This window comes from Sturnus vulgaris, chromosome 19 (genome assembly GCF_052056855.1).
Source record: "Sturnus vulgaris isolate bStuVul1 chromosome 19, bStuVul1.hap1, whole genome shotgun sequence".
Lineage (NCBI taxonomy): Eukaryota > Metazoa > Chordata > Aves > Passeriformes > Sturnidae > Sturnus > Sturnus vulgaris.
This window is the reverse complement of record NC_142261.1, coordinates 12,086,755-12,099,305: the sequence shown is the minus strand read 5'-3', so window position 1 is coordinate 12,099,305 and position 12,551 is coordinate 12,086,755. Positions and strand designations below refer to the sequence as shown.

At 52.2% G+C, this 12,551-nt stretch overlaps 1 protein-coding gene across 4 annotated transcripts in view; it reads left to right on the top strand.

Moving 5' to 3' along the window:
- The window catches only part of KSR2 (kinase suppressor of ras 2), an 85,313-nt gene that overhangs the window by 66,873 nt on the left and 5,889 nt on the right, over positions 1–12,551 (top strand). For 2 of the 4 annotated variants that reach the window (XM_088176126.1, XM_088176124.1), the window contains 5 exons: positions 525–621; positions 4,244–4,377; positions 7,835–7,966; positions 10,246–10,375; positions 11,342–11,475. In XM_088176126.1, coding sequence (XP_088032252.1) covers positions 525–621; positions 4,244–4,377; positions 7,835–7,966; positions 10,246–10,375; positions 11,342–11,475 — 627 coding nt within the window. Of the gene's footprint in view, positions 1–524; positions 622–4,243; positions 4,378–7,834; positions 7,967–10,245; positions 10,376–11,341; positions 11,480–12,551 lie in introns of those variants that run through there. The other 2 variants (XM_088176127.1, XM_088176125.1) reach the window with 1 other exon arrangement.

Here is a 12,551-nt window from a genome sequence, read left to right as displayed (position 1 = left end):
CCCCTCCCCATCCAGCTGCCTTTGGTAATTAAGGCTCTGTAAATAGATTTTACTGTAATTGGTATGAGAAGGAAAATTGGAGGACATTGTACATGGGATTGGGTTGGGGGATTTTGTTCCCTCCCTGTCTTTCCTCTTTTGACTTATTTTACATCTGTGAGCTTTGCATCCCGAGGGAGGAGGAGAAGGGAGCCACGGCCAGTTCTGCACAGGAGAGGACCAGGGGGATTGCTCTGGGCTGGGATACAGGGAAAAGCCAGGAGCCAGCCCAGCTTGTCCCTTGTGGCACCACGGTGATGCCACCAGGACACGTCAGGAGCAGTGGGAGTTCCCTCCCAGTGCCAAACTGGGAGAGCCTCCAGTTCCCTACGGAATTTTTAATCTGCTTTGAGCCAAGAGGCCAAAATCTGGCCAAAATCCTGTGATGATTAATATTTATAAAGTTCCCTGCTTTATCATTTGGGGCTGTTTCTCCAGGAAAAACTCTGTCTGTAACTTCTCTCTCCCTTCTCCTGTTCTTGCAGCCTGTGTAAAGGACGGACTCTCTACTCCGTGGTGAGGGATGCCAAAATTGTCCTGGATGTCAACAAGACGAGGCAGATAGCACAAGAAATTGTGAAGGTATGTTCTGGTGGGGTCTGGATCCAGCAAAAAAACCCAGCCAAGGGCCCAGGCCAGTCATTCTGGGGAGCAGGAGAGGAGCAGCCAAGGATTCTGAGCAGGAGAGAACTGCTTGGCTTTAAAATCCAGGGATTCTGGGCAGGATAGAACCCCTTGACTTTAAAATCCAAGGATTCTGGGCAGGATAGAACCCCTTGGTTTTAAAATCCAAGGATTCTGGGCAGGATAGAACCCCTTGGTTTTAAAATCCAAGGATTCTGGGCAGGATAGAACCCCTTGGTTTTAAAATCCAGGTCTCTTTGACCTCTCTCATGTGGCTGAATTGGGGTGGCACCAAAGCTTCCATGGGCTCCCCATGCTTGGGCATCTTCCTGGCCACTGCTCCTCTTCCCTGCTGGAATTTCAGGTGTTTAATTCCAGCATTTCTGCTGTGAAGGAGTTCCTGGTGGGATATTCCTCTTCTCTTGGAAAAAACTGTAATAATCATGGAATACAAGAATGGTTTGTGTTGGAAGGGACCTTAAAGCTCGTCCCATTCCTCCCCTTGCCCTTCCACTATCCCAGGTTGGTCCAAGCCCTGTCCAGCCTGGCCTTGGACACTTCCAGCATTCCCAGGATTCCCATAAAACATTCCCAAGGCCGAGGCTCCTGGAGAAATCCAAGCCATGGTGCCACAAGGCTGAGCTCACCTTCATTTTCCAGAGTTAAAAATGCTTTTAATTTCCCAGGGATGGCTCCAAGTGCAGCTTCCACACTTCAGATGTGATCCTTCACACAGTCCTGGGGAGGATCCTGCTGGCAGGGTGGAGTGGCTGCTCCTGAGCCCTCACAGCTTCCCATGGGATGTCAGCAGCAGCACTGAGGTGTTGAGCTGTCTGTGGTTCTGCTGTGATTCCAAACATATTTATCACCAAACATATTTGGCACTGTGACACTGCCCCCATGCCCTGCTCAAGGTCAGCCAACACTTCCACCCTGGAGCCCAAACCTGGAGCTGATCCCACATTTAACAGTGGTGAAACAACAGAAAATCAGATTTTCTGGCACATCTCAGCCCCCCTTAAACGTTCAAACCCAGCAGAATATTAAAAGCAGATAGGTTTGGCAGTATTTCTTCCATGGTGCTTATGCTGTGTCTTATTAAATTCCCTATTTTGTGTTTATTTGGACCCAGTGTTAACTTTTAAGTTTAAATTCCTTCAATTCTCCTGGACTCTCCAGGCAGGAGCTGACAGGTGAGCACAGCCTGAACCTTTTGCTCCCTTGGAGCCGTGGCCTGAGCTGGGGGTACCTGAGGCAACCCAGAGCCTCTCCCTTCTTAATTCCTGCTTCTGATCCATGTTTTTCACCTTTTACACATGGATTTTTCCCGCTGAGCAAACACTTGAAGCATCATGGTTTAGCTTTGTATTTTTCCCCCTTTTTGTGCTCAGGGCTTTTGCCTTCCAGATGTTCCCAGCAGGAAGAGCAGCTCCGTTCAGCCCCTTTCCCTGCGTGGGTTCATTGCTCCGTGTGCCTTTCCAGGATGAGGCCGAGAGATTTTTCTGCAGCTGGTGCCTGTTAGGAACAGGTTGGAAACCTCCAGCTCTGTGGTGTTGAGGGGCAGAGGGATTTTGTATCCACCCCAGATCCCTGGAGGAATTAGCAGAGCTCTAAAGGCTCTCCCCGGGCATTAAATGGAATTCCTGGAGAACTCCAGCCCTGCCACACAATGCCATGACCCAACCATGTGGCCCATTCCAGCTTCCCAGCCTTCCCATCTTCCCCCACCAATCTCCAGCAGATGTTTTGGTGGATGTGGAAGTGGCAGGTGTTGGGGACCGGAGGAAAATCCCAAAACCTTGGCTTGGGTGGGCTCGGAGCTGCATTGTCCAGAGGCTTTGGATTTGCTGCGGGGTCCCAGCAGTTGTTTGATTTTATCTTTTGAATCCTGGAATGTGCTGGGAGAGCTGCTGAGCTCATTGGATCATTGGGTTACCCCGCAATCCCCGGGAAGGGAAGGATGATTTATCCCGGGAGTGGTGCCGGCAGAGGGAGCTGCCTTTTCACAGGGCTGAGCAAATGAAGGCATTGCTCGGCCCAGAGCGTTTCCTCATGGACCACCCCAGGGTGCCAGCGCTGGAATTTGCAGCACAGAGCGAGGTGAGGGATTTGGGTTTGCCCAGAGAAATCCCTTCAGCACAGGCCAGGCTGTGTCTGATGATTCCATGGAGATGAGCTCCCCGCTGGATGTGGGAGCAGGCAGGAGCAAGGTCCTGATGTCCTTCTGGGATCCTGTCACCCTCAAATGATGGGAAGGGGCTGCAGAGCATTCCCGTGGCACTGGGGCTCATCCATGGATGCTCAGGGCTCTGCCCTGGCCAGAGAAACATTGGAATGTTGTTCCTTGCTCCACCCTGGCACTTCGTGGAGGTGACAGTGACATTTGAAAGCTGATTTTTAAACCTCATCATTATTTCATGAGCTGGGAACTGGAGACCCCTAATTAATCCCGGTGCCTGGAACGGTCCTGGCATCCAGCCCCAAATCCTTTCCTTCCTCCAGCATCCTTTGGCAGAAGCTCTTTAGGATTTTCTCCCTGCAGGGGTGCAGTGAAACCCCCATATCTTGCTGGGTTGGGGTGTTTTTCCGTTTGTTTTGCCACTTTTTCCAGATGGTGGAATTTGGATTAGGTCTTCTGGCTCCACATCAGCCGCCAGCTTAAAAATAAATTCTTCTCGCACAGCCTGCGTGGTTAATGATGATAGATGAAAAGACGAGATGATGATTAGGATGGATGGATCCCCATGGAATTCCAGTGAATAAATCCCCTTTTTCCAGTGACAGACAACCAATATTCCCTCTTAAGCAACAGTTTGCCGGCCTGTTGGGCATTGATCCTTCAGCAGCATCCTGCAGATCAAGTTTTCCCTGAGTCTGCTTAGGAGAGTGAAAAGTGGGACAGCATCAAAATCCCTGCTGAAGTTGGGATAAATGTGTTTTATCCCCCTCCCCATTCCCAGAATTATCCCACGGAGCTGAACATCCGCCACACGGAGCTGCCGGCAGTCTGCTTGATTTGCCGACGCTAAACAGGAGAGTTTGGATTTCCCACCCATGGCCTTTTTGCGCCTCATTAGCGCTAATTTTAATTAACCGCCGAGCAGTTTTTCCTGGGGGAAAGGAATTAAGGCAGGACTCCTGCGAGGCGCCTGTTTCCAGGCGGATGGGGCCGTCGGAAGCGCCGATGGCTCTGCCAGGGCTATGGGGAGCGGTGACTTATTACCCTCCTCTCCCAGCCCCCAAAACCACGGAGGCGAAAACATCATCACCATCCATTTCCCAGCGGAGGATTCCGGGGAAGCGCCTGCCGGGTGGGTTTGCCGCTCATTTTCCCTGCAGAATCAATTAATCAGGAAGATGAGTGGGGGCCGTGGCAGCTGGGACGCTCACACCGCAATCCCATCTCCCTCCGAGAGCCCATCCCAAACCAGGGCACCCCTCCCTTCCTGCAGGGACCTTTGGGGACGGGGTGGATGTGCTGTGGTGGCTCATGGATCTCACGGGAATGCCACCACTCCGGCATCGCCCTGTCCCTTTCTGTAACTCGGGGATTTTTTTCCCTCTCTCTGTTCCGTCCCAGGGAATGGGATACCTGCACGCCAAGGGCATTCTCCACAAGGACCTCAAGTCCAAGAATGTTTTCTATGACAATGGGAAGGTGGTGATCACCGACTTCGGGCTCTTCAGCATCTCTGGAGTTCTCCAAGCAGGCAGGTAGGAGGACGTGGACGTACTGGAGTTCCTCCCTGTGCCTTAAAGCTGGAAACATGGGGGGGGAAATCCCCAAAAATCCCTCTCCAAGTGCCTTTTTGTGTCCCCAGCCTCAGCAGACAGGAGTTCAAGAGGCCTTTGAGTGTCGTGGGGCTGCTCTGTTTGAAGGGAGTTGGTTTTGATCCATAGGAAGGAACACGATGTGTGAGCCTCTGGAATTTTGGTTCAGGGAGGCAAACTGTGCCTCTTGGACCGACCTCTTCCCATGGGATTCATCATTTCCACAGCCAAACCACCCTGCAGCCACCCAGGAGATGCTCCTGTGGCAGCAGGGCTGGTTCATTCCTTGGCTTTTCTCTTCCCATCGTTATAATTCCCTGTCATCTGCTTCATCTCCTGCCTGGATTGAGTGATGCCATCCCTGTGCTGTCCCCACTCCGCTGACATTTTGGGAATTACAGACATCTGGCCATGGTGTCTGTGCTGGGCATGGAGCAAGACACGGAAAATGAGAGCCAAGCTTGGGACTTTCACAACACTGCGACATTTTGGGGTCTCTGAGGGTTTAAATCTGAAGGTTTTGATAAATGTTCGTTATTAAATTTATTTTCCCAATGCTTTGGGAGGTTTTCCAGCTGTAGGAATGGCAAAGCAAAGAGTTCCAGCAGCTGTGGAAAGGAGGAATAGCAAAGCTGGAGTGGAAAGGAAACAGAAGTGGGGAAGCAAGAACAGACATAATATTTTCCTTTTGTTTTTTAAGAGGGAAATAAGAATATTGCTGACTTTTCCCACTAAATCCTTTGTGTTGGATTTCCCACGAAACCTTTTGTGTTGGGACCAGCACAGCCCAAGCTTGGGCAGTTTTCTCCTGGTCCTTCCATCTCCATGGTAAAGATGCTCAGGAAATAAAAAGCCCTTTGGAAATGATGAATTTCCCCCCAATTTCCCAGTGACGAGTTCAAAGGATTAGAGAAAATGGCAGCAGCTGCCTCTCTCCATCCCTCACTGTGCATTCCCAGATTTTCCACTCTGCCTGGATAAATACCAATGGATTTTAGCACAAACTTGGCCAAAAACTTTGGAAAAATCAGGATTTCCCACTGTGGCAAAGTGGGGTTTGCCTCTGGTTCAGCAGCTGGGCTGGGGTTTGGGATTCAGGAAGAAGGGACAGCTCATTCCATCAGGGAATGAGGATTTGGCCAAAACTGGCCAAGTTTTGCCAGGAATCTTTGCTGTGAAGATTAGGGATGCCCCAGAGATGGAATTAGAAATGGGAGGAATGGGGTTTTTGATGAAGTGGCCACCTCTGCCCAAGATTGGGATGTGTCCTGTGGGGTTAGAATCCAGGGGATGACTCAGGAGAGGAAGGATGGCCAGGAAGGCAAGGCTGGATAGAAATGAGCAGGGTTTTGCTGGAAAATGGAGAAAATGAGAACATTTGTGCCCTGGGCTGCTGGCAGCACATGTTTGCTGCTGGAGGAGAGCTGAGAGAAGAACAGGGATCCACAGCCACCATGAATTTTGGAACAGGAAGTGTCTGCAGGTCTGACCTCCCCTTTTCAGGATGGGTTTTTGCTGGTTTTGCTGTCTCTCAGATGAAGACGAGAGAAAAAAAAAAAACCAATTTTGTGTCCTTAGAGGCTTGGAAAAACATCTATTGGGAAGGAAGCAAGTTTTTGGAGGTCAGGTTAAGGATGGTGACATCTCTTCAGCTGGTTTCTCTGGGGTTAAAACGCTTCCTGTGGAGATTTGGTGACTTGGGGTCTCATCCTGCTGAAATCAGTTGGATTCCTCCTTTATTTAAATGTTCTTAGGCTCGGTGGGGCTGCTCTGGAATTAGGAGGAGCACGAGGTGGGTCTTGAGGAGTCTGAGGAGCTCTTCTGCTCCTGCTTTTTTGGAAGATGCTCAGCTGGGTGTGGTTGTGAAGTGGGGTAAACTTTGGTCATAAACTCTCCAGTTGCTATGGAGATCCCATTCAAGCCCAGCCTTCATTGCTGGGAGCTCCTAACCCAGAGAAGCTTTGCCAGGGATGAGCTGTGCTTCCCAATCCAGTCCCTGGGACATCCCGAGGCTGTTTGTGGAATGTCACAGCCCTGAGCCACCTCAAGGAGCACAAACAAAATCCCCAGGAGCAAACCCAGCCTTGCCGAGGGTTCTGGAGCAGATCCAAGTGCTGCCCATTGCATCCCGCTGCTTCCCGCCAGGGACAGGGAAGGACGAGCCAAGCCTTGCTAATTGCCCAGGTGCTTAATGGTGGTTTGTAATTAAGAGCTGGAGGGCGGGGGGAGGTGGCTGGGCGGCTGAAAGCCTCCCCTCTGTGCCCAAGTGCTTCTCCGTGGCTCCGGAGGGTCCGAGCCGCGCTGATTGCAGAGGAGAGCCCAGAGGGGACAAGGAGGCTCCAGCAGGCACTCCTGGGAGTGGCAGTGTCCTTCCCTAGGGAAGGGGACCCCCTGGTCACTGCCAGACTGTCCCTGGGAATGGGGATGGCTTTGCAGACAGGAGGATCTGGATTGTGCCATTTTGGGATTACAGTCAGCTTTGAGGTGGGACCCCGTCCCCGGATTGTGTCCCATGGGATTTTGGCCCCAGGCTGACATTCAGGAGGACAGATGAGCCCACAGCCATCCCTTAGCCCTGTTCATCCCCAACTTTGGGACGGTTTCAAGGACAAACAGGGAGAAATTCTTGGCAGGAGTCAGCGGGCTCTTCCTTCTCCAGCCCAACGTGATGTGGGACACTTTTGTTCCCTCCTGCTGCTGAACTTGGGCTCAGACACACGATGAAGCTGCTTCAGGTGTCACCACCCCTGATAATCCAGGGATTTTGAAGCCAGCAGTGCCTGCTGGAGGATGTAGAGGATGGAGAAATCACCAATGTCATCCTCAGCCATCAGCCAAAGGATTCCAACGCGTTTATCCCGAGCAGGGGGAGCCTGGAGAGGTGGAGGAAGGGCAGATGAGGTGAAATGAGGGGTTGTTACAAAGCCAGGCTGCTCCCATGCACTGGAGGTGCCAGTGGAGGATTGGACTTGAAGGGGCTGTTTTGGGGCCAAAGACCTGAAAACACCAATTCCAAGGCTGTTCCTTAGGGAAGAGGCACTTTGTGGTCCCCACTCCAACTTCCTGCTCCAACCACGGTGGGGCTGCTGGGGGAATTTATCCTCATTTTACCCCTGGATCCTTTAAGGGGTTTTGGTGCAAAGGACAGAGCAGAAGCCCCAGCAGACCCCAAATCCCCATCACTAGCCTGGAAGAGCCAAAGTTCCCCTAAAGCACCATCTTGTGTCCTGGCTTTGTCCTGCTGCCTGGCAGGGACAACCTTTCTAGAGCAGGGAGAAAACCTGACTTTGCAAGGATGACGTGGGGAAAACCAGGCTTAAAAACCTCGGGAAGAGGGTGGGAAGCTGGGTGGGACGTGGGGGTGCTGTCCCAGGGGTACCCAGGGCTCTGTGTCTGGCAGGAGGGAGAACAAGCTGCGCATCCAGAACGGCTGGCTGTGCCACCTGGCCCCCGAGATCATCCGGCAGCTGTCCCCGGACACCGAGGAGGACAAGCTGCCCTTCTCCAAGCACTCGGATGTTTTTGCACTGGGGTGAGTCCTGGGGCACCAGGAGCAGGGAACTGGCATGGTTGGGTCGGGTGGGAGCTGCTCTGGCCACAGGGGGGAATGAGGATGAGGATGAAGATGCTGTTGGCTCGCCCCGAATCCAAGGGGATGCTGCTGGATGGAATTCCCATCGTTGCGTTGGGAGAACCTTCCTGCTTCGAGAAATTTTGAGTTAAACCATCCCTGAATCACCAAATCCTCTTGTTTTAGGCCAGGCTGGCTGTGGGTAATGGGACCCAGAGGATCCTGGGGATGAGGGGATTGGGGTGGGAACACAGGTCTGGGATCTCCTGGATTGCCTAATTCTCCCCAAATTACCAAATCCTCCTGGTTTGGACCCGAGTGGTGCTGGACAATGGGATCTGGAGTATCCAGGGAATGCCAGCCTGGCATCATCTCTCCCCTGCATCCTCCTGGGGTGGGAACTGATGAGAAGGATGATGGATGGAGATGCCAAAGGTTGGGGACAGAGCTTTGGAGCCTCTGGACACCCCAATTCCCCCCCCAGCCCTCTGCAGGGGGCTGACAGTGGTGCCAGCTCTACAAGGAGTTGCCAAAAGCCAAGAAAATGAGAATTCTTAAGTTTTCCTCAGCAAAGCAGTTCATTCCTCCTGCCCTTTTCCTGCCCACAAACCTCCCTGAGGGCACGAGCCCAATTCCACCTCGCTAAACCCTTCCCGAGGCGGATGCGGATTTTACCCAGAGGATTAATTTTCTCATGGATACCTCGAAGGCTGTGGGATTAGGGAGCGTGGGCCTGTTATCCAAGGCAATATTCCCATCAAACCCACAGTAATTACAGCTGGAAGGGTCTGGCTCCTTTTTTTTTTTTTTTTTTTTTTTTTCCTCCCTGAGGTACAACTTCAGCACAGAAATGAAGAGGTAATTAAAGGATCGTATCCAACTAAGTGAGAGTGGGTGAGGAGACGTAATTTTCTCCTTTTTTTCCTCAAGTGTGAGTTCTGCCCTTATGGAAAGCGTGAGTTTCCTGAAAAGATGAAAAAGTTTCCCCACGTTTTCCCTCTTTCTTGTTTCTGCTGCCCTCCATCAAGCCCGGAAGGCTCAGGGATGATCTGGAGGCGTCGCTTCCCTCCAGGGATTTGGGGGTCAGAGACAGCAAGAAGAAAAGATCTTTTAAAGATGACAAAAACTCCCAGTGAGAAACTGGAATTAATGCCTTGGATGTGTTAAATCCAATCTGAGGGTGTCTGGATGCTCCTCCTGAGGATTTTATGCTGTGCCAACAGGATCTGCCCCTCTCCAAGCCCTCCATTCCTCTGCACCCACATAATTCTCCCATTATCCAGTTGGGTTTTTTTTTAGATTCCCAGCCAAACTATGCAAAATCAGAAGAATTCCAATTCCTGAAATCAGTGAGCTTCCCTAACCAGGAAGAATCTTTCGTTTTTCAGACAGATTTTTCCACCCTGATGTCATTTTAACCCTGGGTTTTGCTGCTTTAAATGGTCACGAGGGCATTCCTGGGAGAGAAAAGCAGGTCCAGGGAATTTGCCTTGGACAGTGGGGCTGGCATTGTGGGAATCCAGGCTCATCCAAGCTCCAGGTGCCAGAAAATGATGATGCAAAACTTCCAGGCAGTAGCGGGGGCGGAAAACCACAGGGGTGCCCATCAGGTCCATCAGTGATGCCCTTGTTTTGGGATATTCCCTTGGATTTGGGATTCCTCATGGAAAAGAGGGCTTGGCTTAGCAAGGAGAGCAGGAGCAGATGGCCGGGGCTTCACGTGGCCATCACCTGGTGAGGACACCTGGGTTGGTTCATGGCATGGCTTGGATGGATTTTTGGAGCTTGGAGAGCTTTTTGGAGGAGAAAAAGGGAAAAGCTGGAGTGAAAGTGAATTCTTGGGCTCATCCCTTCCTGGAATTCTGCTGGAGTGGTGGCAGCTGGATCCCCACCATCCTCTCTTCAGCTGCTCCATGGACAGTGCTGTCACATCCAGGTGGGACATTCCCACTTGATGGCTCTGCCTGGGCCTCCATCAGCCTCTGTCCTCCTTCCCACGGCTTGGGATGTCCCCTGGTGGGAATCAGGGCTCGCTCCAGGTCACATTCCTCCCTCTGGAAAATGCAGAGGTGACACCTCTGTAACAAGGGCTGAGCACCTCCAGGTGTCACCTGGGATGAAGCATCCCCTGGATGAGGTGGCTCTGGAGCAGGGAGAGACGCTGGATGTGGGTGCAGTGACCTCCCCATCCTGAATCCCTCCTGGCTGCTCCGTGTCTCATTCCCAGTGTCTGCCCACAGCACCATCTGGTACGAGCTGCACGCCCGGGAATGGCCCTTCAAGACTCAGCCAGCAGAGGCAATAATCTGGCAGGTGGGAAGAGGGATGAAGCCCAACCTCAGCCAGATCGGGATGGGCAAGGAGATCTCGGTAGGTGCTGTGGGGCCCTGGCTGGGGGTGCATGGATTGGGACATCCATGGGGGGACCTTGGAAAAATCCTCTGGATGTGCTGATCTCATCCAGCCAGGCTTGGTCCTGCTGCTGTGCTCAGCTCGAACGTTCCCTTTGCTTCAGCCCTTCCCAAGGATGTGGGGATGGAGATGGATCCTCATGGGATGGACACCCCCCCATTCATCCCAGCCTTTCCCAAGGATGTGGGGATGGAGATGGATCCTCATGGGATGGACACCCCCCCATTCATCCCAGCCTTTCCCAAGGATGTGGGGATGGAGATGGGATCCTCATGGGATGGACACCCTCCCCCTTCATCCCAGCCTTTCCCAAGGATGTGGAGATGGGGTCCTTGTGGGTTGGGCACATACCCTCCATCCCAAAACCTTCCCAAGAATCTGGTGATGGAAATGACTCCTTATGGGATGGATACATCCCCCCCATCCCAGCCTTTCCCAAGAATCCAATGGTGGAGATAGATAGATCCTTATGGGTTGAGCACATTGCCTCCTTCCCAAGGATGTGGGGATGGAGATCATGGGTGTGGTCCTCATGGGATGGACATCCCCCCCTTCATCCCTTTTGTGAGGATGTGGGGATGCAAATGGGTTGCACATTCCATCCATCCCAAGAATCCAGTGATGGAGATGGGTACTCATGGGTTGGGCACATCCCCTCCATCCCAAACCCTTCCCAAGGATGTGGGGATGCAGATGGATGCTCGTGGGATGGACACCCCCACTTCATCCCAGCCTTTCCCAAGAATCCAGTGGTGGAGATGGGTCCTCATAGGATGGATACCCCCTCTCCATTCCACTTCCCAAGGGTGTGGTGATGGACACTGGGAATTAGACACGGGCTCCTTGTGGTGAGGGTTGTGGTGGGTGAGGGACTGGCTCAGAGGGCTTGGCTGGGTTTCCTCACTGCTCTCCCTGTGGCTCCAGGACATCCTCCTGTTCTGCTGGGCCTACGAGCAGGAGGAGAGACCCACCTTCACCAAGCTCATGGACATGCTGGAGAAACTGCCAAAGCGGAACCGCCGCCTTTCCCACCCGGGGCACTTCTGGAAGTCAGCAGAGTAAGTCTGATCCCTGCCCATCCTCCCCTATGTCAGGAGAATTAATCCACAAACACCAGAGGTTTATGTTCTAAAAGGAGACAGAGGAGTCTTTTTTGCTTTATTTGAATAAAGGGAGAGGCCATGGGGCATTCCCCTGGGATCTCTCAGATTTTTGGAGGACACAGCCTCCTTTTTATCCCAATTTCCCGGCTGCATTTCCATCTCTCTTTCCCCATTGGCTGAGGTACTTGAGAGGCACAGACTTCCTGGAACGCCTGATACCTGAAATTCCCCTCTAATGTATAATCCTCCTTTTTAATTTTTATACAATTCATGCTTTTTCCCCATTGCTTCTTTGATCTTTCAATATCCAGTTTCATTTATCAGCAAACGTACACTTTGTTTGTAAAGGCAAATATCTTTTTCCATTCTGCAATCACTGGAATCCATCCCATTGTTTCTCTTCTCTCTCAGTGCTGGTTTTATCTCCCAGCAGACCCACAGCTCGTTTGTAAAGACAAATCCGACATTCCTCTCACCTATTCCTGGATTTAATGGATGGGGGAATGCCCTGCCCAGGGACCCTTCCCAGACCCTCAGCCATTGCAGCTTCCAGCCTGATCCCTTCTTCTCCCATGGCCAAATCCTGCTCTGTTCCATTGCTTTGGCTCAGTCACATCCCTCTGCTCCAGGAAACAGCGTCAGTGGGTCCCCAGTTGGGATTTCAGGATCTGCCCTGTTGGGAACAGCAGGCAAAATGCAGAGCAATCACTTAGAAACTCATTTTCCTCCGCGGAATTTGTCATATTGTGACAAATAGAACCAAAATCTCGCCTGTGTGGGGGTGGCATTCACGGGGGGGAATTTTCCTCCTCCCAGCGTGCATCCCCGGAGGCTGGAAATGGGAATGGATGGAGGGAAGGAGATGTGAGCTCAGGGAGAGAAGTGAGGACGTTCTGGGGGCTTCAGGAACAAGGGTTGGAGATGCCGATAACAAACTGCCTTTCTTCCTACTCTGGGCGGCCCCGGGAGTGACTGGGATGTCCCTTGTGCCACTCCCTGTCCCCGGGGAGCTGCTGGGAGCAGCGCAAAGC